We start from the raw sequence: 25,601 nt of genomic DNA, 5'->3' as shown, positions 1-25,601 counted from the left end.
ACATTGAAAAAGAAACCTACAGAAATGTGAGGAGCTTCTTGTTCCTGAGGATAAATCCTGTATGACACCTACAACCAAAGATGCTCCATGATAGACGGATACGTAGATGTGATATTTTGTCAAATGTCAGGTGGGGATTTAGTGGTTTTCCTTTTTCTTTGGGAATCTCTGGGGTAGGTGCTAACACTTATAACACCATCAATCTCATATTTTGAAATTTAGCCATGAGAGAATAACAGACTTGGCCCCAAACAAGTATAAATAAATCTGAGTAGAAGGCAAGGTCGTGCTATGTTTGATTTATATCACACTAATGAGATACCATAGGGTGGATAGTGGCTCTTACTGATTTTGTTTCATCAGAGAATTGCTTTGGAAAACTACCTGAGGAGCTGGAAACAGTCCCGAGGCTCAGACCTGAATCAAGAGTCTACTAACATGCATAAATGTGCAAATTCAGGTTTTAAGTAGAAAGCAAGAGGTGGCCACCATTATAGTTCTCAACATAGCTGGTTGTGATCATCTGGCTAAACAAATGGATGTAACCAAGCACGCAAGCCAGTGGTGTCCGTGCCGCTCCAGAATAGTCTATATTTTTAGAAATTGCAAGGATATAAAGAGTGTTTCCATTATTTCTGTACCCTACTTCCAGCTAGGATGGCAGGTACCACAAAGAAATTGATTTTGAAGTTTCGGTAGGAGCATGGCATAGATCTACACCAAGCTCTCATGCGCTCAGGACTCATCTCCCTTTCTCCTAGCTGTCCTCAGGACCTGCTCGCAGACCGCTGCGTGGAAGGAACCAGTGTCACGAACGATGTGCATCCGTTTTCAGCTGCATGGTGGCTCAAGTCTCTGGGGCCGGGCATGGGGCTAAAGGGTAGGACCCTTCTGCCTGCAGATGTGGTCACGGCCCCGAGCAGCAGTGAGCGCTGGCCGGGCTGCCCCAGCCTGGTGCCAGAGGGTCGTCAGGGGTGTTTGGGCAGGAGAGTCGTTGCCTTCCGCTGCACCGGGCCCTGTGAGCGAGCAGGCGTGCAGATGAGTGTGTGGATAGCGGCTCGTTATTCCCATGCGCGCACCCTGGACCTTAGGACATTCAGCCATTGAAGTGCTGTTCGTTGACTGTCCCCACGTAAGGCTGCGTCTGTTACACCTGTACTGCTCAACTACACGGGCGCAGACATGAGCACCAGCGTGCAAGTGTCCTGTTCCTGTTAGTTAGCCTGTGGGAGCAGGCGTGTTTGGGGTCAGATCGGGTCGTGCAGACCAGGCGTGGTCCGGGGCGGCTGCTCTCAGACAGCAGCAGGAACGACCCTGTCCTGCCGTGAGACGGGACAGAGGGTGGCTGCACGGACGGATGCGCTTGTGACACTCACACAAGCCCTGTCCCAAATCTAGATTCTTTTTTCAGGGCAGCATAAACTTACAATGCGGGTTCTGATACCTAAAAAAATACAAATAATAGATAAAATAATGGCCACCAAATAAAGTCGCACGCTCAGCACAAGCTACGAATTTCTGAACCGCAGTGAAAAGTACTTGGCGTCATGGGGCCAAGATTTTGTCTTGGCTCAGTTTCACTGGGAGGCAGCTTTTAATGTGGGCAGCAGAGAGGGATTTGAACAAACACCTTTCATTCAAAGAACTTCAGCTTTCGGGGGTATTGGGACTTGGAGTCAAACACCGCGTGTAGGCCCATTTCTAAAGGAACTGAAAATTGACTTCCCAGTGCTGGCGCTAGTCTGGCGCACACTGTAGCTGTGAACGCCACCGTCATTCTGAGCCTTCTTCTTTGCTTTCCTCACCTCCACGGCTGCAATGACAATGTTAAAATGTCTGTGAGGACTCTGTGCATCTCTGTTTAGTTTGCCAAATGGAGCAGATCACGGTTCACGGGGACTTTGCCATAAAAACTTTTAAGTGTTGAAAAAATCAAGTTATGTGAATGAACAGAAGATATTTGGGGTTTGGGTTGTTTCTGAGATTTTTACGCAGTTTTTATTGGGCACCTAATTGATCCATGAACTTGTGAGCTAAACACTTCTGAGCCTGCAGGGTCTTGTCTGCCAGGTCTTTGTGTAACGTAGAACTGACTGCAGTGCTCACGTAAGTCTTCATGAAACCTATTTTAAAACCTCGTATCTTTTATTGTTTTCCTTGAACAAGGAAACAAAAGGAAGTGAACGTGTCTGTTGTCTCTTACCAGCAGGGTACAGCTGTGGAGTGAGAAAGCGTTGCCACTTTCACCTTGTGACCTGCTGCTGTTTGAGGGCTAAGCGTGATAAAAATTGGACTTTGTTACAAAAATTAAGTTTAAAGTTGAATGTTGTAGAAAGAGCTTGTGATTATTATAGGAGAAATAGAGAGGGATTTGTTTGTTTATTTTTGTTCTTCTTTTTTATGTGCCGAGGGTTCCTCCTGCTGCTGTGAGGTTGGTTGCTCACAGCGGAGGCAGCTCTACCTTCCCAAGGGCATAGGGAGGACCGACTGCTGCTGCGCCAGGGATGGGTACAGATTCACTTTTGGAGGAGGTTCTCGGTTTGGTACCACTTCGACCCTCCACAGTTTCCTATTTCCCAGCCAAGACTGGCCCCAAATGCCCTTCGGTGGGAGCCCACCCGGGTGCGCCTGCTCCGTGCGGAGGTCAGTCATCCCAGCGACCACAGCACGCGGTCCCAGAGCAGGACCGCTCCGTGCAGCCAGTCGCTGTTTGGGGCAGGCGTGTCCCGCCGTCCCCTCGCAGCCCTTCGTGCCCCACCGGCGGGTGGGAGGGTGACACGGGGCACGGCTGCCCCGGCTGCCTGGTCTGTGCCATCCCTCTGCCTCTCGGGGCCGGAGAGCGATCCTGAACGTCACCTGTGCCTGACGTCCCGCTGCTCCGCCGGGGCTGGATCACACCCTGCCGCGTACGCCGACCTGACTGCTGGGTTGGACTCCTCACTGCGTCACGGGCTCCATTACGACAGCCATGTAGAAATACTCCTATTAATCATTAAATGTCTGACAGCCAGCATTACAGAAATAAAAAAAATCTAAAAAACCTTCTACATGTAATCACTCTTGAAAACTGCTTACTCTTAAGATGATGGCGAGAGTCTATTTGAATATTGACTTTTGGGCTCTGATGAAGCTAGTCGGGACAAGATGTCAATTTCTTTATCATATTTACAGTAAATGTAGAAATAATAACAAATGCAAAGCTGCAAATTGTATTCTGACCTTAATTTCTTCACCGATTTGGTCTCATGGCAAATGCCATACACTGTCTTCAGGGGCTGAAAAACAGGCAAAATGTATTTGATTTATCTAGTAACAAACTTTTTAAAATAATGGTTATTAAGACTAAAGGTTCTCATGTACATGATCCTCCTCAAGATGATAGGATTTCTTGCATGTTTAAGTCCTCTTTCCTCTGAATGAGGGTTTCATAATAGAAAAATCCTCTTAAATAAGAAATATCATGTGAACAGCTTTTTTTTTCCTTAACTTTGAACCGCCAGGTGAATATACTGGATAACAATTCCCAGTGATCTTTTGGGGAATATGCAGTTTCTGAGGAAAAACAAACCATCGAAGTTTTCTTTTGCTCATTATAGTGACGTCGTCAGCTCTTTCAATGCCTATTGACTTTATTGCTTATTGCTAAAACAATGATTTATTTTACTGGAGCGTTAACAGATTAGTATCGTGTGAAAGCAAGTGCGTGAAAAACTCAAAAATCTGTGGGAAAACTTTCATAGTGACAGCCAAATAATTTGAGTCAGAATCAGTAAAAGTATGAAATCATTGCCTTTTACTTAGCTGCTTTTCTGCAATGCCCAAGGAACTGGGTTTAACTGTGTTTTGCAAAGCCCTGTGCTATCATAAAATAAACAAAGTCTTACCTGCTCGGATGAGGCCCCAAACTGCAAGATATTGTTAACATGTCTTAAGTAAATACAGTCTGCTAACAAATATCTCCAAATAACAAATAACAAATATTAATGTGCTTTTTTTTTTAATTTTAATTAGTTTCTTATTCATAGTTAACAGAACATGTTTTGCTTAGCTACCAGCTTTGTTATATATTGCTGGTTACTGAAATTCCTGCAACTATGCTGGTATCTTTCCCAGTGTAGAACGCCTTTTTTGTACACAGCTTTTATCTTTTGACAAAAGGAAATCTCCACTCCCGTTCTTTTAATGAGTAAGAGAGCAAAATAATTCCTCCAAGTCACTCAAAAGGGCAAGGACAAAATTTTTCCATTATGATAGTTCGGTGTTTTCTGAGAACAGAGTTCAAATGTGTAATTGGTGGCTTTCAGTAACTGTGAGAAAATAAAACTGCAGCTAAAAAAAAAGAAAAGAAAGAAGTGGACAGAGGAAATCAGTTTAAAAACCCAGATGCCAACATCTGGGGCACTCTCTGAACAGACACACTCGCAAACTGACCAGATAGCAGCAAATGCTTCGGGGACACAGCCTGATCAACTGGAAAAGCCCGCTTTACTGATGGTTTTTTGCGTTGGCTCTTGGATGTTCGGGCTGTTTTTTAGACAAAGTGTCCTCCCACAGAAGCTTCTGAATGGGTTCTATGAAGGTACTTCACAATATATTTATAATATGGTACTGCACAGGAGTATCAACTCATTCCTTTGTTCCCACTTCTGATGCTCCAAATGGTTTCAGTTTAGTCAGGCAGCAGGAGGACAATACTTGTCTAAATTTCCAGAAGTTTCATTGAACAGAAAACCCATTTCCTACACTCAGGTTTCAACAGGTTCTAAAAGAATGTAGGCCTATATTGAGAGTAGGTAAATAAGATTAATCACTGCAGTCCCATAATAGGGTTCTGAAGCATCGTCTGCCATTAGGTTTGCCCTGAACCTCTCTGTGCATAAAAGTGTCAAACAGAGCCCCATAATAAACTGGGTTTATAACTCTTATAATTAATGTGAAGCAGTATCTGATATTTTATTCTTAGATTAAAAAAAAATACAAAAAACTTTTACAGCACAGGAACATGTTGCCCTGAGAGGCTGTGGAGTCTCCATCCACGGAGACATCGAGAACCTGACTGGACACGATCCTGGACAACCTGCTGTGGCTGCCCCTGCTTTGAGCGAGGGGCTGGACCGGCGCTCTCCAGAGGCCCCTGCCAGCCTCAGCCCTTCTGCGCTTACGTGATCTGAGAGTTACAGTTTCTAGATTTGTGATGCAATCTGTAATAGTCTCTATGCATTCATCTAACCCACACTGCCTAAGCTTGCCTATGAGATGATGTGGGAGATGGTGTCTAAAGCCTTGCTGAAGTCAAGGTGGACAACATCCACTACCCTCCCCTCATCTATCCCTCCAGTCCCGCCATCGTAGAAGGCTATCAGATTAGTCAGACATGAATTCCCCTTGGTGAATCCATGTTGGCTACTTCTGATAACCTTCTTTTCCTCCAGGTGCTTTGAGATGATGCCCAGAACAAGCTGTTCCATCATCAGACATGTTTGAAATTTTACTCTGCTTTGAAATTGATGATTTCTCTTCATGCTTTTTATTGACCCTCAAGGCCACATACTCTGCACCTGCCCATGGTGCACCTGGTTCTTCCTTGCTAGTGTTCACCAGCTTTTACTGCCTTTCTTTTGTAGCAACCACCCAAAACCAGTGCAGCCCGTGGTCCCTTTGGGCCTGGCACAGGAGGTTTCTCTGGGAGGCAGCTTCCCTCCGCCAGGACCCGAGGGCAGCTGTCTTGTGCTGCTGCCTCCAAGTTGGCACGGGCACATGCAACCACATGCAACCACAACTTCCCCACAGGAAGACTCAGGCCAGACCCCCTAATTTCAGAGTGGTTTAACACAATCCACAGAGGTATCAGGCAAAGGAGAAATACCAGTTTCAGCCTAGTTACTGGCCCAGAGGCTAGATGCTCTGAAGGGACGAAGTGTTTATGTGTGCTGGAAGCAGTCTGTGTAGGTGCATTGGGTCAACGCCATTTGCTCACAGAAATGATAAGTGCCCGAATCCCTGGTTGGATTTTATTGTTGGGGTTTTTTTCAAAATAGAAGTTAACTTACGGGGCGGTCAGGTCAGTTACTGAGATGAGCACACATGTGTGACACAGCAGCCAGTTTGGTTGTACCTAAAGGGGGGTCCTTCACTCCAGATTCCCACAAAACATCTGTACAGCAGAAAATGCTGTTTGCTCTAATTAAATGTGACTAAACTAAATCCTTCTTGGGGACAAGAAGGCCAGGCTGGACAGGGCTTGGAGCAACCTGGTCTAGTGGGAGGTGTCCCTGCCCAGGGCAGGGGGTTGGAACTAGATGAGCTTTAGGGTCCCTTCCAACCCAAACCATCCTGTGATACTATGATAAAGCAAATCTTTCACAATCACTTTGAGGAGTGAAGGCCACTGCTGTCATTACATGGCAGCATCTTGGGCCTATCTCATGCTCAAAGGCTGAGAAAACCAATTCAAGTGCACCACTTGAAATACCGCAGACTTTAGTGCTCATTTCCCTGCTTGTGTCTTGTGGGAATGGTAAACTCAGGGACAATTTACTAACTGCCACGTAGAATTTCAGGTACCAGATTTGATCTCAGTTAGCACAGCTCTTGTCATCCTGATTTTGTCTCACAGCTGGAATTACCATCGGCGTATTACACCAGTGCTGTTAGTTACACATCCCTGCCACCTCACTGACCGTATGTTCCCTGCTCCAACCGGCAGCAGTTTAACCAGAGCCTGAGGCTGTTTGTTGTCTACCAGCTACCTCTTTGTAGGAAGTGTTAGCCAGGAACACCTTTGCCAAAGAGGCAAGTGGTGCTTCAGTCCTGGCCAAGAAGATGAAGGCTGCAGCAGGTGAGGTGTGTGACATGCGATGCACAGGGACTCCTCGGTTTGCATGTGCTCCAAGTTTATCCACAAACTTTTGGTTTATGGAAGTCCAGGAAAAGGAATTTTTCAGTAACAGGAAACAAGACCTTAATAAAAGGAGCTAAAGATCTTGTGATGTAATGCTGGAGAGCAGCTCTCTCTTTAAATGGAGGCTACAGACCCGAGAAGCTCCTGGTCTCCCTGTGCTCATAAGGCAAAGCTTTGTCTTTCTAAATTTGGCTGATACTGATTTCAGAAAAAAAATCTCACAACAAAGTTGAAAAAAAATTATCTATGTCTGTATTATATGGACAAAAAAAAAAAGGGCTGCAGTGCAAAGGTGGTCACAAACGTAGAGCAAAGTGGCAAATGCAAACGCGTGATGCTGGAAGAAGTGCAACTGCTGTAAGTTGTAATAAGAGAGCACATCGCAGAGAATCACTTTCAGTGATAACGTTGGTCTGCTGAAGAAGAAAAACAATCAAAACAGGTAAACGAGACAGTAGGAATATTTTTAAAGGATTCTAAACAAATAGGGAGCACAAGATAAAGAAAAGAGAATGCATTTAAACTGTAACCAAAATCAGCTTATACAAAAAAAATTGAACAATATGACGGCATAAACCAACAACAAAATGACTGGAAATAATAGTTATCCATTCTTTAAAGGGGTGTCAATGTACAGTCGATAGATTTGTACCGTAGAGAAGTCCAGATACTGCCTTCTCTGTTCTGTTGTGTGCTAAATTCAGAGTTCTAGTTTTGTTCTAACACCCACAAGAATTTTAAATCATGTATAATTTCAAACAACGTAATATTCAAACTTGGTTTTAAAGTTGTGGTCTGGATCTTCTGCTGTCATTCGCAGGCAGTGGAACTGTGATGAATCATGTCATACAAGGACCGGCTGGAGGCATTTTAATGTTGCTGTGTGTTGATCCTGTTTTTATTTATGACACTTGGAATTTTCTAATATTCCTGTTGAATAAGTATCATTTTGTGAGTATTTTTATTACTGGATTTGATCTGCTTAAGCACTGTCTCTTTCCTCTTCAGTTGAGTATATACTAAGCATTTAAAAATATCTTTGTATTTTGGTTACGGTAAGTAGGAGTTTGGATTTTTTTTTAGTTCAAAATATTTTGAATTTTTCTGATGCATAGCTGTTACTGCCAGTGTCCAGAAACCCTTTTGATTCCATTCCTGCATACTAAAATATTTTAACCTGTGTCAACAGAGTGTAAAAGCCAAAGCAAATATAACCTCAAGGGAATGTCTGGGCTGGTGGTGGTACTCATTTGCACTCTCACTCCAGCTCCTGTTTGTTTATTCATGTGTTGTGTATGGTGTGCGTCCAAAGTGTGAACTCCCCAAGACGGGAACTGGATTGCTTTTCTATTTTTGACCCCAGCTAATACTCTGATTAACAATTATGGTCCCCAAGAATTGTCTCACAAGACAGCTGAATGATTTCCATGTTCTTGGGGTATCCAGCTTAATTTGTGAAATAATTACTGGCAGCCCTTTAGAATGGGAGTATTGGAATGTCTGTCACAGTGCTGTGTCTCATCAGGGTGCAGAGATGACTGAGCCACTCATCTTGGGAAATGAACAGAAGTAACCCTAACTGCCGAGGATTATTGAAGAGCTCAGATGCATCCAGTCCTTTTGATCAGAAATATATGACTAGCTATTAATTTTCCTGCCGTCTGTTGTCATGCTGTACTGATTTTATTTCTTTTCGTGTATTTACAAACTGTATCTTTAAAATATCGTTGTGCGTCTTTGAGTTTTTAGTAATAAAGCTGCAGTTATAATCATTATGCCTTCATCCGGGATAACGTCTGTACTGTCTCTGACAGAAGCTGAAATTCCACCGGAAAACACAGAAAACGTTGGATTTGGAGGTTCAGTTCTGGGGCCGAAGGCAGGCTGAGGCGTGGGCAGGGCTCGCGGTGCGGGCTCGCTGTCCGGCTCACGGCTGCTGCGGCCGTCCGGCGTTAGTCCTTCCAGGGCTGCCCTTTTTCAAGAAAAGGAGTTCGGCGGGAGCCGGCCCCTCGCTGCACTCCGGCAGCGCACGGCGTGAGGGGTGTCACTCCACCCTCACTGTTCAGAAAGGAAAGCTTCATCTTTGCAGTGCCAAAGGTCGGGGGGGGTTCCAAGCAAACGCTTCGTTCCCCCCCCAGAGTAGGGATGATCTGAGGGATGTTTCAGCACTGCTGTCCGCTGCCACAGAAGGAGGAAACCTGCAGCTCCACCACTGGCTTTTATTACAGATAGAGACACAGCAGCAGCAGACGACTACTGGCAGAGAGGGGCAGAAGTTGCTCTGAGAGATTTTTCTCGCTCATCCGTGTTCCCACATTCACTGCACAGCACTAAACTTTCCTCTGACCAAAACTTTGTTTCCTGGACTGTTACTGGAAAGCAGAAGCACGGAGAGTTTGTGCACACTTCTGTTGGAGACAGCAAATTTCTCCTTTTAATCCTGAATGTTATTTACAGGTTAGAAACTCCAGTATTATACAATATTACTTTTGCCTGAGAGAGAGAATAAATGGATGCGTTCAGAGCACCTGAAAATGAATCGCTGTTGCCCAGTTCTGCTGGTCCTGCCAGATGGGATCCCTTCCGCCGTCCCTTGGACTCCATCCAGCCCTGGCACTTCAGGCTTCTGGCAGCAGTCATGTTGGTGGTGACCTCCCTGTCGCTCGCTGAGAACCTGGCTGTAATCCTGGTAACTTTTAAGTTCAAGCAGTTGAGACAACCTGTCAATTATGTTATAGTCAATCTGTCTGTGGCTGATTTCCTGGTCTCACTGACTGGTGGCACCATCAGCTTTTTAACGAATCTAAAAGGTTATTTTTATATGGGATACTGGGCTTGTGTACTGGAAGGATTTGCTGTCACATTTTTTGGTAAGCTTGATTTTGTTTGTAGTTGTATGTTCTTTTCCTTCAGCTTCCTTCAGTGTATTCTGCTGGCTGTCCTGCAGCTTCCCAAGCCCCTGACTTTGCATGCCTTTGAGCTCACTGGTTCTGTCCCCATTTACTGTGTTCTGCGGTGGATCTCCTGTGTGAGTGACTAACATATAAACCAATTGCTCTGTCGTGTACCAGTAGTGGCTTGTCGCACGTATACTGAGCATTGAATATGTTTAATATAATGAGAAAAAGCTTGCTAGTAGAATAACAGTGTTGTGGGATTTGGGGTAAAACGTCAGGAAAAAATCACAATGCGTAACTATTTTCAAGGTTTGTATTTAGGTGTGTGCATATGTGGATAAAAAAAAAGAGAGAAAGAGTGAGTGGCTGCTCTTAAACTGTGGAAAACATGAGGGCACGGGAACGTCTTGTGTTAGCTGCCCTCCCGTGGGTCTGAGGAGCCGCGACACCCCTGTGACAAGCACTCCGCACACCTACATCTTTTTGAGATTCTTTTCTTGGCTTTGTTTTACTAACTACACAAAAATATTAGAAGTACTCTCAAAGGCAAAATCCTCACCGCGTGGTTCCCTGTGTAAACACAACTGTGCAGAATAAATGGGGAATTAGTTTAAAATGGGACATCTACTTACTTGCAACCGACATTCACTCCTGCCTCCCTGTTCCTGTTCCTGAAGCTGTACAGTAAAGACAGACTTCTAACTCTGTCACTGCTCTGAATCAAACACGTTGCTGATCTCAGCCTGAAAAGGAGTTCCCACAGCCTGGTTACGCCAGGCAGAGGGAATGTCGGTGAGGGACAGTGCTACTAAATCAGTTTGTGGCATGTAAGCCATGTCCCGTGGAGAAAGATCAGGCTATTTGAAGATGTTGGTGGCCGACCAGGTGATACGTGCCCCACAAACTGATAATTTGATGTTGTGGGCAGCTGTCTGTAGGCTGGAGTTTTATGACAGTCTGAAATATGACATTTCTTGCAAAGATAGCGTTTTGAAGACATATCTTAATTTCTTAATTTGGAAGCTAGACATAATTTCCAGCTTTTCAGAGTAGAATTGAATAAAAAAAAGAAGTCATTGTCAGTTAAATGGCCCAATTAGCTGCTTGGTTTTGTACTCATTATACTTTAGGCTGACAAACTAGACAAGTATGAAAAACCTGTGCTCTTAATAAATATTAGAATAACGCACATAAATTGCACATCCTTTCATAATTTGGGTTGATGGAAGAGGCTCCTGATGCGACGGGTAGTCAAACACTGGAAGAGGTTGTCCAGAGTGGTTGTGGAGTCTCCATCTGTGGAGATATTCAAAACCCCACTGGACTCGGTCCTGGGCAACCGACTGGATGGACTGTGCGTGGGGGGCACAGGGTGTTGAAGCAGATGACCTTCAGATGCCTTTTAACCCAAACGATTCTGTGATGTGGGATGGTGTTTGCTTTTCAGTGAATCTACACAATTTTTGACGCTGACTGTGTTTTCTTACTACAGGCATTGTTGCTCTCTGGTCTCTTGCTCTGTTGGCTTTTGAGCGGTACATTGTGATCTGCCGCCCTCTGGGAAACATGCGCTTGAGGGGGAAGCACGCAGCCCTAGGTATTGCCTTTGTGTGGACTTTTTCCTTCATTTGGACCATTCCACCAACAATGGGTTGGAGCAGTTACACCACCAGTAAGATTGGAACTACTTGTGAACCTAACTGGTAAGGCCCATACTCGTGCAGAGTACGGTAAAGAACTGAAACTTGCAGCTCAGGACGTCCCAGGGGCAGGAATTTAAAGGAAATGTTTAAAGATTATGTACATCTCTGCAAAAATGGATGTAAAGAAAGTTGTAACAAAACTGAGAAAAATTTACCATGAACAGATTTAGAGAAAAAAAAATTAATTCTAAAGGGAGGAGCTTCCACCTACAATGAAAATAACTGTCCTCTACCTTGTGCTTTTTGTCAGGATTCAAAGAGGACAAAGAGAGATATTTTTCAGAAGACTGGACAAAACCCTGAGCAACCTGGTCTGACCCCATAGCTGACTCCGCTTTGAGCAGGAGGTTGGACTACATGTCCCTTCCCGCCTGAACTGTCCCGCAGCTCCGTCCTACTGTGCCTCCATGGCCGGGGAGGTGGCCCAGGGCTCCGTCTGGTGATACGACTAGAGTTGTAAAGGGGCACTTGGAATGAAAACAGTTGACAAAAATACTAGTGACAGCTTTGAAGAGCAAAATTAATGCTTCAAGAAAATAATAAGAACACATATTAGTAGTACATATGCAATGTATTTTGTGTTTTATACAGGTACTCGGGAGCTTATACTGACCATACGTACATTATTGCATTCTTCACCACCTGTTTTATAGTGCCTTTATCAGTGATTTTGGTATCCTATGGAAAACTGATGCGGAAGCTAAGAAAGGTAGGAGTAAGCACTTATAAGTAAACTTTTAAAATGCGCATGTATGAAAACATTTGGAATGTTTGTGTTTGATTTTCTATAAAGATCAGACATAAACAGATCAAATTTCCAGGCAGCAAATGCACTCGGTTATCATCCCTTGTTATGTAATTATCCTTACAGACAGACATCCATCCTACGGTTAGAAACGATTTTTCAAAGTGTGCAGTTCGCCTCACTTGTCAGTGCGTCTCATTAGCCAAACGTCATACAAATGACAGAATGTCTGCCTCATAAATAAAGAAATTGAATGACCCAATATTGATTTATTTACAATTGGACTTCAAGTCAGTGATATTTCTTACAACTCAAACCAGGTAAATCAGAATTTAGCTTAAAATGACTGCATTTGTAAATCTTAACAGTGCTGGCTAATACTCTGTAACACTTACATGCAGAACAAGATGTAGCGTTTGTAAATAAGGTAATGCTGTTTAGTAAATATAATATTCGATTGTCCAGGAACATTTAAAGGAATTGAGAAATGCTTTTTAATTTTATTTAATGATTATTTTGGCCTGATCTCAAAGAGAATCTGCAAAAAGTAAAAAAGAACATAATAGAATAGGAAAATTCCTATTTGGGACAGGATTTGGGGACAATACTGTTATTTCTATTTACTGCAAAGCTGCTTTGTCTTATTGTTTCAGTAATAAATTCAGTAAATGTCTTCAATTTACTGTTTTTAAAGTATTTGGGATAGTCAAATTCTTGTATTTATTCTGACTGCTGTTTTGTCTAAATACGACAAAGCAGAAAGGAAATGCAAAAATATTTTATTTTCTCATTAGAAAATACAGATCAGAACACGCGTACTTTGGGTGACTTTGTGATTCCTCTAAATAGCTTTTTCTAGATTTCCTCCAGCATGCATTTAGGGGAGAGAAGGTTAAATGGCTGGGAGAGGTTGATTTCGGTATTAAGCACAAGAAGTTTCTGGGGCTGCATGTGAGCTGCGGCAGAGGCGCGTTGCTGCTGGCAGCGCTCGTGGGGAGGCAGCACAGCGTCTGTTGGTGCGAGGGTGGGGGACGTCAATTACAAGAGTTGGAGATGCTTCAAGAAAATCATTGCTGCTGACTCAGACTCTCCTAAGAGAACTTGTAAGACTATGATTCTGTTATTCTGAATATCCAGAACTTTTATTAGTGTTTTGTTTTTCCCTGTCCTAACCTTCCCGCAGAGGAAATGGAGCAGAGCGAGCAGGGGGCCAGACCTCCCGCTGCTGATGGTGCCGGGAGGGCGACGCGCTCCTTTGGGAAGGAGCTCTGCTGCTTGGCTTGGGAGGGGGGGGATGGCCACCTCACGGGGCTCCTGCTCCTGCCTGGGGAACCCCTGGTGGGGGCAAGCGTGGCAGGTGGCAGGTGTCCCTCCCCACGGACTGGCAGTGACGGCACAGGTCCCGCTTTGTAGGGGTGGGAAAGGGCCACCTGCAGGAGGCTGTCCCTGGGAGGGAGAGCCCACAGGGTGGGCTGGTGGCCTGGCATGAAAGGAAGGGGTGAGGGTGTGAAGGAAACAAGACCACGTCCTGCTCAGATGCTTCAGCAGGTCCACAGAAAGGACCACTTCCCTCCTCTGGGACAGCCACTTTAAGGGGAGGCACGTTAAAGCAGGTGAGATGAGGAACAAGGGAGGCAATGAAGGAAAATGTCACCGTCAGTCACAGCAGAAGCCACTGAATGGTCCATCTTGCCATTTGGGCCAGGTCAGGATGTCTTATCTGTGCCATGCAGTGGGTCCCAGCGTTGGCCTGGAGCCACTGTGGTGCGATCTTGCTAGGCTGTCTTTCTCACTCCTCTCCCTGTTAACCAGAAAGAATAGCAATCATATTGAAAAGAATCACACTTCTCGGCACGTTGCGTGTTTCGCACCCCCTTGCAGCTCAGTGACCCGGCAGACCGCACAGCCGGGAACTGCTGGCGCAGCCTCGGGGCGCCTCATCACAAACGGTTTAGCCGTGGCTCGTGCCAGTCCTTGCCTATGGCTTTTGTTGGCCTTCACAGAGAAATGTGACTGACTGTGTTGGCCTCTGTTACCTATAACAGCTTAAAACACAGTCTGGTGTAGAAAAGCCAACTGCCTGCAGTATATTCTGTAAATTTATAATGAGTTGTCATAAGGCTGTATCTCACAACCAAGCTAATTTTTGAAAGTCTGACTACGGTGAACAGGCACCAGAACTGGGGTCCTGACCTTCCCAACCAGCCCTCTTCCATGTCCCATGTGTGCCACAGTGTGGACTTGGTCCTGAGTGGCATTGTTTTGTCCCAGTAAAGTCTGCTGGTCCCTCAGCCCCTGTGACCCCAGCGCTACAATGCCAACAGTAGCTTTCACTACAGCTGCAAAACTAATGAAAGAAATGAATCTGTAGGAAAAGATCTAGTTAACAGTTTACAATGGAGATAAATTATTATGGCAGTACTCCTTTGTTTGTAAGATAAAGCACCAGTACATCGTTCCTTATTAGTTTCGTGTTCTCAGATTTACCGAGAAAGGAATCTACTGCCACCCATGAAAAGCCATAGCTGAGCAAAAGGCCAGGCTGATAGGAGACAAAGACGAAAGAGTCGAAAGCACAATCCAGGAGATTGTGTTCCTTCCCCACGGTGACTGCACTGCTGGAAAGGGAGGCTGGGCTGCTCTCTGTGTAGGTACAGTGTATATGAAAAAATGCTATAGGAATGTCATATATTGGGCAGGGAATATCTTAGCTTTGCTCAGCACCTTCATTGATGCCTAAGAACTTGTAGGTATTATGATAATTCATTATTATAGTTGTTGTAGTTACTGTTTGTTAAATACCAACATGAATTACAACTTTCTACAGAGATAAGCACACCCTCCTCCTCAGGAGCTGCTTCTATACCCCTGTGAGTACTAAATACGTTAAATTATCTGAGTGCAGTGCAAGGATTATTAGGGAAAATGTCTCCATTCAGTTCTAACGTTACTGTGGAAAGCTAAAAGGCTATATTACATCAAAAATTACATCAAGCATGTATTATTGCAAGACCTGGCAACAGATTTTTCTAGAGCCATACAGGGTTAGCATTACTTACTTCCCATGTAAGCTAACATCTCGTAACAGTGCCTTGTTTCACTAAGTCATCAGAAGCAAAACAAGGATGTTTCCCAGAAAGACATTGTTTGACATCACATAATCTCTGTCTCAACATCTCTGTCTGGGCTGCTTGCATGATCAATGAGGGGAAGAGAAGGAGCACTCCTGCTAAATGCCTCAATCCCACTTTAATTCTGGTGTCATTAGATCATTGACACTCTTCTGGTGAAGGCCATCAAGCACAACAGAGCTTGACAGACTCTCCTGGTTGCTGCTGCTTCGTCAGGTCTAAATTTGACCCGTGGCAAGGAGGTTGGGCACCACAGCAGAGTGCTGTCTGTAACACCCCTATTGGACACCTAGCTGTCTGCAGGAAAAGAAAGTGCTGGAATTCAGGCTTGCTGTCTGCTTATGACACCACGATGGCCTCCTTTTTCGGTAACTGAGTCGCAGTCGTGCCTTCAGTTAAACAGTTGCAATGACTGTGTGTAGCCATAACGGCAGGGGTGGATGGGGCTTTGGCTGAAAACTGCTCAAAAGCTTAGCCAAAGGTGAGGTTTTGCACCTTGTGGATGTGGTGGCTCGAGGCCGGCCAGTACACCACAAAGAGCGGCAGAGAGAGGGCTTGGCACGGAGCCCTGCGAGCAGGTTGGGGCTCAGGTGCTGGCGAGGGGACGGGGACAGCGCAGCATCCTTTACCGCTCCCCCTCGCCTGGGGTTATTCCCCTCTGCTGATGCCGACCATGGCAGCCATGCGCCTGTCTTTCCAAATTTCTGGCAGAGGAAAATCTGTGGTCCACGGCAAGAGCTTTTAATTAAAGCCAGCCCCTGGCAGTGGCCTGAATGAGAACCTGGAAGAAAACTGAAGCTGCTGAGATTTGTAAAAAGATCTCATAGGGACAATGCTGTGCCTGGGCCAACTAGTGCAGAAGACAGTTTTGTAGGTAAGATTAAAGTTGGTTGTCTGTAAGGCTGGTCCAAAGGTGTATTTGCTTCTCATATTTGCCTTGTTATGGAATTGTGCTTTTCATTATATTTTGCTGTACACAAACTGGTTTGTCAGGACGGCAGAAAATGCATTTCACAAAAAGACCAGAAAAGGGGAAGAGATGGATACTGCTGCTACCAGCCCAGGCACAGTGCTCTCTCGTTGGCTCTCCTGCCCGCGGAGCCGTCTGGCTTCATTAGGCTTTGTGCAGAGCCAGAGCTGCTGTAAGCTGAGGCAGCTCCGCTGAAGTTAGTGATGTACGGCGAGTTGTATCACCCAAAAATGTAGCCCTATTTTCTGTTTCATATTTTTAGAGGTCACTTATCGTTACCAGACACTGCCGGTTGCTCATTCTGTCGGGGTCACTGTATTCTGTTGTTTGGCATTCTAAATAGAGGCCAAATCTCGTCTCTCATTTGACAAAAATCATTTGGATTACTCTTCTCACAGGTGGACTTTAAAGGTATTTCTGCACTGCCTTGGGGTGGGCTGCTGCAGCACTCATGAAGTCACCTGAGCTAGACTAACTTTTGTGAGGCAGTACAGCAAACCTGTGCCGCCGCCTCCCTGCTGGTGACTCGGCTGAGGCTGGCTGGGAGCATCCCCAGGGGCTGCAGTCCTGCCGGGCTGCAGCGCTATTTCTACACGGAGATTGCCCTGGCAGTTATTTTTTGCTGTCACTTTGACAATAAAAATGTAAAGATACTTAAGCAAAGGAAAATTTAATAATGACAGTATACAGTAATTCGTGCCCCTCAGCAGTGACATTGACACCCTGCGGGCCAGTAACAGCATCCTTATGTGCTGTCGTACTCAAGAGGAGTAGGACTTTCCTTCCAGCACGGCAGATTATCAGCCTGCTCACTCAGTTCACTGGTTGGAGGCCTTGTTGTTTGTTTTCTAGAATCTTCTGTCTTTTCTTTAAAGGTGTCAGATACACAAGGCAGGCTGGGAACTACCAGGAAACCCGAAAGACAAGTGACGAGAATGGTGGTTGTTATGATCATTGCCTTCCTAATCTGCTGGACGCCATACGCCGCCTTTTCTGTCCTAGTCACCGCATACCCCTCCATTCAGCTGGATCCTCGCCTGGCAGCAATTCCAGCTTTCTTTTCCAAAACAGCTACTGTTTATAATCCAATTATTTATGTCTTTATGAACAAACAGGTAATGTATGCTCTCAAAGGGTCTTTAACACTGAGAATTTGTTATTTTGTCTTGCCTTATAATGAATTGGTTCTACCTACCTACAAGATAGTTAACCAGCATTGCAATATCCAGCATTTAGAACTGAAAAAAATAAATCACTATATATATACCTACTGGGAGATAGTGTAAGCCTCTGTGCATTATTAAAATATGAACATTAATAACTATTAGGTTTAGATAGCAAAAAGGAAAATCAGCCCTTAGTGAACATCAGTTAGTTTTCTGTATGAAAATTCTATTTTCAGGGCTGTCCCAGTACATTTTTATAATTATTTAGGATTGCAACACCAGTGAGCTGACTTTGAGGTGGGGTGGAAGTTTTCAATAGCTTGAATTTCTGTCAGGGGAAATGCTGCGTTTGTGGTTGTACGTACCGGGAAGCACTGTGCCTATGGGACAGGGAGCTTCCTTCTCTGGAATGGGGCAGAGGGTTGGGTGCAGAGGAGAAGAATTGACAAGAGGGTGAACGAGAGTGATGTGCGTTCACTGTGGTATCAGACATGACAATAGACTTGAACAGGTTTATGCAATAGATGTGGCTACTGAGAGTGATGGCATCAAGCAGAGTATAAGCATAAAAGTGAGAAGAAGAAAAATAGTACAGTGACTGTTGAATAAGAGGTGATGAATACATGTATTTATTCAGTCCTGCAGAGAGAGCTATTGCTTGTCTCACCCCCTGTGGACAGTGCCCTGATCTCCCAATGCACGGCAGATGTATGCTGGGCTTACCTGCTCATGGATACAAACTGCATGGAAACAAACCATCTTTGAACAGCTGGGTATCAGCATATGAAAACAACTCCTGATCCTAGAGAAATGACCAATTCTGTCCATTAGATGTGGTTAATAACAAGCAGAAGAGGAAAATTCGTTTTAGAATAGGTTTTCCAGTAGTCTGGGTCTTTTTAGAATGTCATTATTTCTCAGTTTTAGAGTTCTTCATGGTGGCACAGACAAATATATTTTATGGGGCTATTTCTTCATATAACCAACTGACTCATGAGAGAATTTTCAAGAGTTTTAGCTAAGACACAGACTGCTTTATAGAGATATTTTAAAATTTCTTACATGTTTTGATTGATCTCCTTTTTTTCAACTTTCTAGTTCAGGAAGTGTCTGATTCAGATGTTCAGCTGCAGTGCCATAGAAACTGCAGAGTCCAACGTGAACCCAACTTCAGAGAGAGCAGTGCTAACCCAGGACAAAAGAGGCAGTGAGATGTCCACCATGGCAGTACGTAGCACCATCTCTAAGAGGAAAACTGGAGCTGAACACAGAAATTGCCTATCTTTTGCTGAGTTGGCAGCTTCAGAAAACAAAATCTGTCCCATGTAGGGTGGGAGATGCGACCATTAATGCAGTGCTACAGCATATGTCCTTGTTACCATCACTTAAAACAAAAAATGTTGTCAGTGGGGACGTGATGCTTCTGTGGACACCAGCTTTTGAAATTCTGGGCTCTTGAGTGTGTGTAAGAGTTTTTTGGCTCTGCCGTTGCAGTCAAACACCCAGCCATAAAGTGAGTCCCTTCCTCCACCGTGTTCATCTTCCCAACCCACAGCCTGCGTGCTCCTGAAAATAACATCAGGGGAGCCCCGTGTTGCTATGCTGGCGTGTAACCCAGCAGGGACAGGAGAGTTTTACGCTGATGGTGGCTCCTTGGTCAGCTGGACAAAAGCATGCAGTAGCACATGGCTTCAATATGCTAATGGACAAATAAGTAATATATAGCACACAGCTGACTCAATTTCAACCAGTGGAGGTTCAGGGAGTAACAGCTCTGAGTGCTTTTTTGGTTTGTTTGGATATTTTTACTAAAAAAAGCAGAAAAAGCCAGAGACTTCTGCACTTATGTGCTTGATGAAAACCTCATCTGGGCCACTAAAATCTCCAGCAGCTTGGGCAAGCCCTTCAGACTCCCAAGCACTGTTTTATTAAAACAATCCCTATCAAGAGCTGTTCATATCCTCTCTCTGCATTCCCTCTTTGTCAAGAAAATCTTCTGTGCTCATGGCAACTTTTGAAGTAAATTAATTTGGACTAGATGATCATTGTAGGTCCTTTCCAACTGAACTATTCTATTAACTCAGCTTTAGAAGAGGAGTCAGTAGGGTAAAGTACAACTGTTCAGGAATGCTGGAGAAAGGGCCAGTAGCACAGCTTAGAGTTGCGAAGCTGAGCTTTGTGGGACAGAAGTTTTTCCCCGTATGTGCCTGCACTGTGCAGAGCTAAGATCTGTCATGTTCTTGAGACCACGTACCTCCAGGTGACTACTATTATTTCTGTTTCTTAACAATTACAATTTTCAGAAATCAATGATTAGAGAATGCAAATATTGTGTATGTGCTGAGCCACATTACGTTGGAGCATGTTGGATGTCTGTGTTTCCACTTGCGCGTTTTCAGTTTTCCCACTCCTGAGTGAGGGCATGTCCCTCCAGGCAGCGTAAGCAACATCCTAGCCCAGTAGGCAACTTGCCGTAGCCAACAGCACCACACCGCTCTTCTCCTTTGAGGAGCAGTTGTGTCTCTGTTCCTTCAGTCCTTTAATTCCTGTTTCTGCCCAAGTCACATCCTCAATGCTTTTAACTGAGCTACTTCATTAACTTGTTATTACACCTTTGATATCAGAAGCAGAGTGCAACAGAAATACACTTGCTGTAAGCAGTGAAAAAGAGCAGAAATTGCCAGCTTTCCACGGCTGTATTCCATCTCATATATTGAATTCACGCAATGACATGCAGCAATATACTTAGCTTTAGTGGAATGTCACTCAGGCACGTGCAAAACCAAACTAGGCCATGAGTGTAATACAGACAGACTTCTGTTTTAAACAGTCTTTGGTGAACATCGTATGCCACGTTGCTGAGGCCTGGCATATCAGATTTTGAATCCTGGATAAGATCTATACTTAATTGAATGCATTTTAGAGGAAGAGGCAATGGCTGACTATATTTAAAAGCTTTAGTATGGGAAAATATTATTTCTAGATAAGACATTACTACCGTGCCAGTCGGAACAAGTGTTGCTCCATAGCGGTAGAGAGAAGCTAGGCTAGCTGCACACTGTACAGGCCTTAGCAATAGAAACATGATACGGAATGAATCATCCGGTGTTCAGTTTTACTTCAAAAAATTACAGTTTCATTATACAGAATAAAGACATTTGGTTTCTACCAGATATTTCTTCTCTTCTTATTTTGTTAAGTCACATTTTAAAAAACTGTATTGTTCTGAAAAGGAATGACAGGCTACCTGAGATACCTGTGGTTATCCTGGGCCCAGAGCAGAACTTTGCTGAGTTGGAAGTCAGGAACCATTCCTGCAGCAGATGGGGACGTGGGGGCTCAGGGGAAGGTGACGCACAAACACAGTACGAAACATATGCCGAAGCCCTGGTGTCTCGCGAAGGCCGACTCCTTTACAATTCTCGCGCTCCGGAGGAGAAAAGCCGTGGCTCCCCACCGTGGCAGAGGGGCAGGTGTGGGCGCCATAGTCCCGCAGCCACCCTGGCCTCGGCCTGCTCACAGGGACCGCTTGGCCACCCACAGCTGCTCATGGCCCCCTGCGGCGTGCACACCGAGGGCCGTACGCAGTAATTCAGCTCCTGTGTTGCCGCACAGCCCTGGCTTTCTGGCAGGTTCAGCCCTGTGGAGGCAATCTAGACACTGAAGCAGCAGTGACAGTAACATGGGAGGACGAGTGCGCTCTTCACACCTCCTCCCTGTCACCAGCTGCTCCTGGGGTGCGCGCGGGGGTCCCACCATCGGCAACCCTCGCTGCTGAAGGGGACGTTGAGCTTGGCTGGGGGGAGGAAGGACAGTCTGCCTCAGGCAATAGTGCACCTGACAGCCAAGACAAACGTGTTATAACAGGGAGCTATGCACGTCCGCTTTAGGTAACTGCTGATGATGTTTTTTTTCATCAAATATGTAAGAATTATTCATAGAATCATCGAATCATAGAATTGTCTAGGTTGGAAGAGACCCTTGGGATCATCGAGTCCAACCATCTACCCTACACTACAAAGTTCTCCCCTACACCATATCCCCCAACACCACATCCAAATATCTCTTAAACACATCCAGGGATGGTGACTCAACCACCTCCCTGGGCAGTCTATTCCAATGCCCCACCACTCTTTCTGTGAAAAATTCTTTCCTAATGTTCAGTCTAAATCTGCCCTGTTGGAGCTTGAAGCCATTCCCTCTTGTTCTGTCATTAATTACCTGTGAGAAGAGACCAGCACCAACCTCTCTACTATTCAATAAGATCTTTCTGTTGAAAAATCCTTTATAAGTGCACAGGTAAAACGTGATCCCTTCAGCAAGTGTGTTTCTGCAAAGCCTTCCCGTAACACCCCAAGTGCTCAGTTCCTCTGGCCCCGCCCCTTTTCCCCTTTCCCCAACTTCGCACAGCCGCGAGCGCAGAGGGCCCAATCACGCTCTTCATTTTGCATCTTATAAAAGCATGAGACAGCTCTTCAGACCTCCTCCACAATGAGTGTCCTTTGCAGAAGAGGAGACGTTAGGAAGCAGTGGTGGTTAACTGTGCAAGGGGTGAAGTGCACATGAAGTGCTGTCTTGCTGTGGTTGGAGACCACGCACGACAACTGGAGGGCAGGACGGGGGTGAAGCTGAGCTGCTGGAGTTACTCGCTGGAGTGAATGAGCAGATGTGGGGAGGGCAGGATGGGTACCTGTTCACTGCTCCAGAAGAGACATCTGCATCATGGTGAGTCTTCCTCGCCCAGTGACAGCTGCTGCCGTGCCAGACACCACCAGGCGTGGACAGGGTCTTCAGCAAGGGCACGGCGTCAGGAAGAAGGCACTGCTCAACAAGTAACTCCTGGGAGCGCCCAGGGGCTCCCTTGCTTTAGGCAGTCTGGTTCACTCTGCCATCCCACCTTTAATGGTGCGACCCAGCAGGTGCTGGAGGAAGCTCACATTGTTGGAAAACCTTTTACCATTTCCCACAAAGCGTAGCCATGACTGTGCCATCCAGGCCTCGACGCCCTTTACCCCGGAGGTGTCAGGCCATGTGGCTATTTGACAAGTCCCTTTGTTAGAGAAATTTAGTTGCAAGACAGAGAGAAGCAATTTGTAACATTTTAAACGCATATTTTTTAATAAGCAATTTTTGTACACTGAGATCTTCCTCAAAATTAATCTGAATTTTATCCTTTTTATATTCTCTGAGTGGAAGGAGTGTTGAGATTCAAATCCCCTGTCTTCACTTTAGCATGATAAGATCCAAAGAGGGGAGTTACTCTGCAAATAACATCATGAGCTGCACATGTGAGAATTCACTGCAAGACACCTATGTATTCATCTATGATTGTCTTTTATAGTATAATTTTGGCCTCAGTGGGCTCGAATTTTTGCAGTGCTCAATCTTAAACCCAAACTATGAACCTCATTCTGACAGCCACATCCTTTCATGATTCATATTCTTTACCATTAATCCTGCGGGATCTAGAGCAGAAAAGTTAATAAATATATATGCCTCTTTTAAATGTTTTGGAAATATTGTTAGACAGGAAGGGTAATGTATTCTATAATTATTTGTATACATATTTTTGCACTCATTAGTCTGTTAAAACAGTGAGATATGATTTGAAAGCAAAAATTCTTGCATTTAAGACTCAGATTTTCTCTTTCAAGGCTATGTTGACCTAGGTTAATCACATGTTAATGGTATTGGATGTATTAAATCATGAAGAATTGGCAGAAGTGGTAGTATTTAATTAAAAGCAATGGAATTATTTTATCTTCTGAGAAGGTGAGGATATGTAGAGTACAGCTGTGTAGTACAAAATAGAGCATCAAAACTTAAGTTATGGCAAAGAAAAACACAATGTAAAAATGCATGGAAAACCTTAGAAAATAGCAAGTGAAAATGAGATTTGCCACCTGCTAACTGGCTGTGTCATCCTCAGTGCAAGTCACTCATGATGACGCAGTACTGGGGACCCTTTCAGACTATAAATTAATTAAGGACACCAGTTTATAAAGATAGTCAAAAGCAGTGTCTCCAACTAACAAAAATGGAAACACACCCACTTAATACCCCAATAGGCAGCGTGAGGTGAGCCGTGGGTCACACCACCATTGTGCGTGGCGGGGTGGACGGTCTGACATCAGGCTCTGAATTACTGCACTCAAAACGTTATAAGGAAGGGTATTCATAGAGCAGCTTTAGGGCAGTGCTCACATTTCACGCAGAGCAGACAAATAACCTGAGCTGTTTTATGAGGAAAGGGGAGAACTACAGCACAATAGGAACAAAACAGAAATCCTCAGAACAAGAGAACAGATCGGAATACACTGAAAAGTCAGGACATTAAGCCCGGCTGCCTTTTGCCTAGTCACCAGTAAACACTAGAAAGAGGAGGGAAGATGCTCTCCCCACGTCAGGTACAGGAGCCCACACTGCCCTTCTGCCTGCAGTGCTCCGGCGACAGCCACCGGAATACCTTCACAGGCAAAAGTTCTAATGTGATTTTTTTTCTGTGCCAAAACAATTGTCATATACATTTTCTTCACGGGAACCAGTTTTGAGAGCACTTTCAGGGCCTGACCTTTAGGAAAAGGTTTATTTTAAAATTGTTTAGAAACTGCAGCATTTTCCATATTTTTGGTTATTAAAGTTGGAAGATAATAGGAAAACATGGAAAAAAACCCTGTTTTCCTATACAGTATTAGACACTTCAAATTGTTGCTATTCTCTGGATGACAATAAAGCATTGGCAGTATTCTTTTCACAGAGAAATCTTTGTCAAGGTGTTAGTTTTTAAAATGAAAAAGAAATTTTAGCCACTTTCTTACTGTTTGCGCTCAACTGCTCTGCTGTTATTCAGATAATTAATTAAAGGTGTGACAGTAGTATTTAGACATATAGAAGATAAAAAGTGTTTACAGATTTCACAGTCAACTCAAATTTAGAGAAACATTGTACAGGTCCAAAATGGCACAGAGGAAGACAATAGAGAATTATGAAAGAGCAAATTAAATATGTGTTGAAGATGGTAACACTTGCACTCACTGACAGGAGTAACAACGAGTGAGGAGCAGTTAGGACAGAATTATGGAGGCTCTTGCTCGTGAAGACAAGAAACTTCTGCACGCGCTGCAACAGGTATTGTGGACATCAAAGAAGTATGGCTGAAATGAAACAGAGGGTATGGTTACGTGAGAGCAGCCAACACAGTAGCAGTGGATTGAACTTAGAGGATGGTGAGATGAGGAGAAAGTCGCGTGCCCTGAGTGACTGGTCAAGGAGTTACATCAGCAGGAAAACAGAATCACAGAATCACAGAATAGTCAGGGATGGAAGGGACCTCTGGAGATCATCTAGTCCAACCCCCCTGCCAGAGCAGGGTCACCTACAGCAGGTTGCACAGGACAGCCTCCAGGCGGGTTTTGAATGTCTCCAGAGTGGGAGACTCCACAACCTCTCTGGGCAGCCTGTGCCAGTGCTCCACTACCTTCAAAGTGAAGAAGTTCCTCCTCATGTTAAGATGGAACTTCCTGTGTTCAAGCTTGTGCCCATTACCCCTCGTCCTATCAATGGGCACCACTGAAAAAAGACTCCTCCCATCCCTCTGGCATCCTCCCTTTAAGTATTTGAAAGCATTAATAAGATCCCCCCTCATTCTTCTTTTCTCTAGACTAAAGAGACCCAAGTTCCTCAGCCTTTCCTCATAGGAAAGATGTTCTAATCCCCTAATCATCTTTGTAGCCCTTTGCTGGACCCTCTCCACCAGATCCCTGTCTTTCTTGAACTGGGGAGCCCAGAACTGGACGCAGTACTCCAGATGCGGCCTCACCAGGGCAGAGTAGAGGGGGAGGATGACCTCCCTCGACCTGCTGGCCACACTCTAAAACAATGTTTAGTAGTAGTGTGAGATGCAGTGCAGGCCGTTAGGATGGAGAATGTCATCAGTACCACAAAAACAAGTGGGAAACGTAATCTGGAGAGACAGGTTTATAGACGTTAACAGACATTTGTTGAGAAGCAATTTATGAGAGTGAAACAGGCAGCAGCCTGAGACAGGGGAGCGTAATCGAGCCACAGAAGTAGAACATGGTAGATGGG

The 25,601-nt window shown here is 44.8% G+C and overlaps 1 protein-coding gene across 1 annotated transcript; it reads left to right on the top strand.

Annotated features, from left to right (window-relative positions):
• Nucleotides 1-9,410: 9,410 nt before the first annotated feature.
• LOC309674082 (opsin-VA-like) lies at nt 9,411-18,907 on the top strand (the record flags this gene model as incomplete). Its single annotated transcript, XM_082486019.1, has 5 exons — nt 9,411-9,771; nt 11,291-11,501; nt 12,093-12,210; nt 17,223-17,462; nt 18,612-18,907. 5 exons carry the CDS (start codon nt 9,411-9,413, stop codon nt 18,840-18,842), a joined length of 1,161 nt encoding a protein of 386 aa, XP_082342145.1. The 3' UTR covers nt 18,843-18,907.
• Nucleotides 18,908-25,601: the final 6,694 nt, after the last annotated feature.

This window comes from Vanellus vanellus, assembly GCF_965231255.1.
Source record: "Vanellus vanellus genome assembly, chromosome: 7".
Taxonomy (NCBI): Eukaryota; Metazoa; Chordata; class Aves; order Charadriiformes; family Charadriidae; genus Vanellus; species Vanellus vanellus.
The sequence above is the reverse complement of the archived record's forward strand: the minus strand, read 5'-3'. Positions and strand labels throughout refer to the sequence as shown.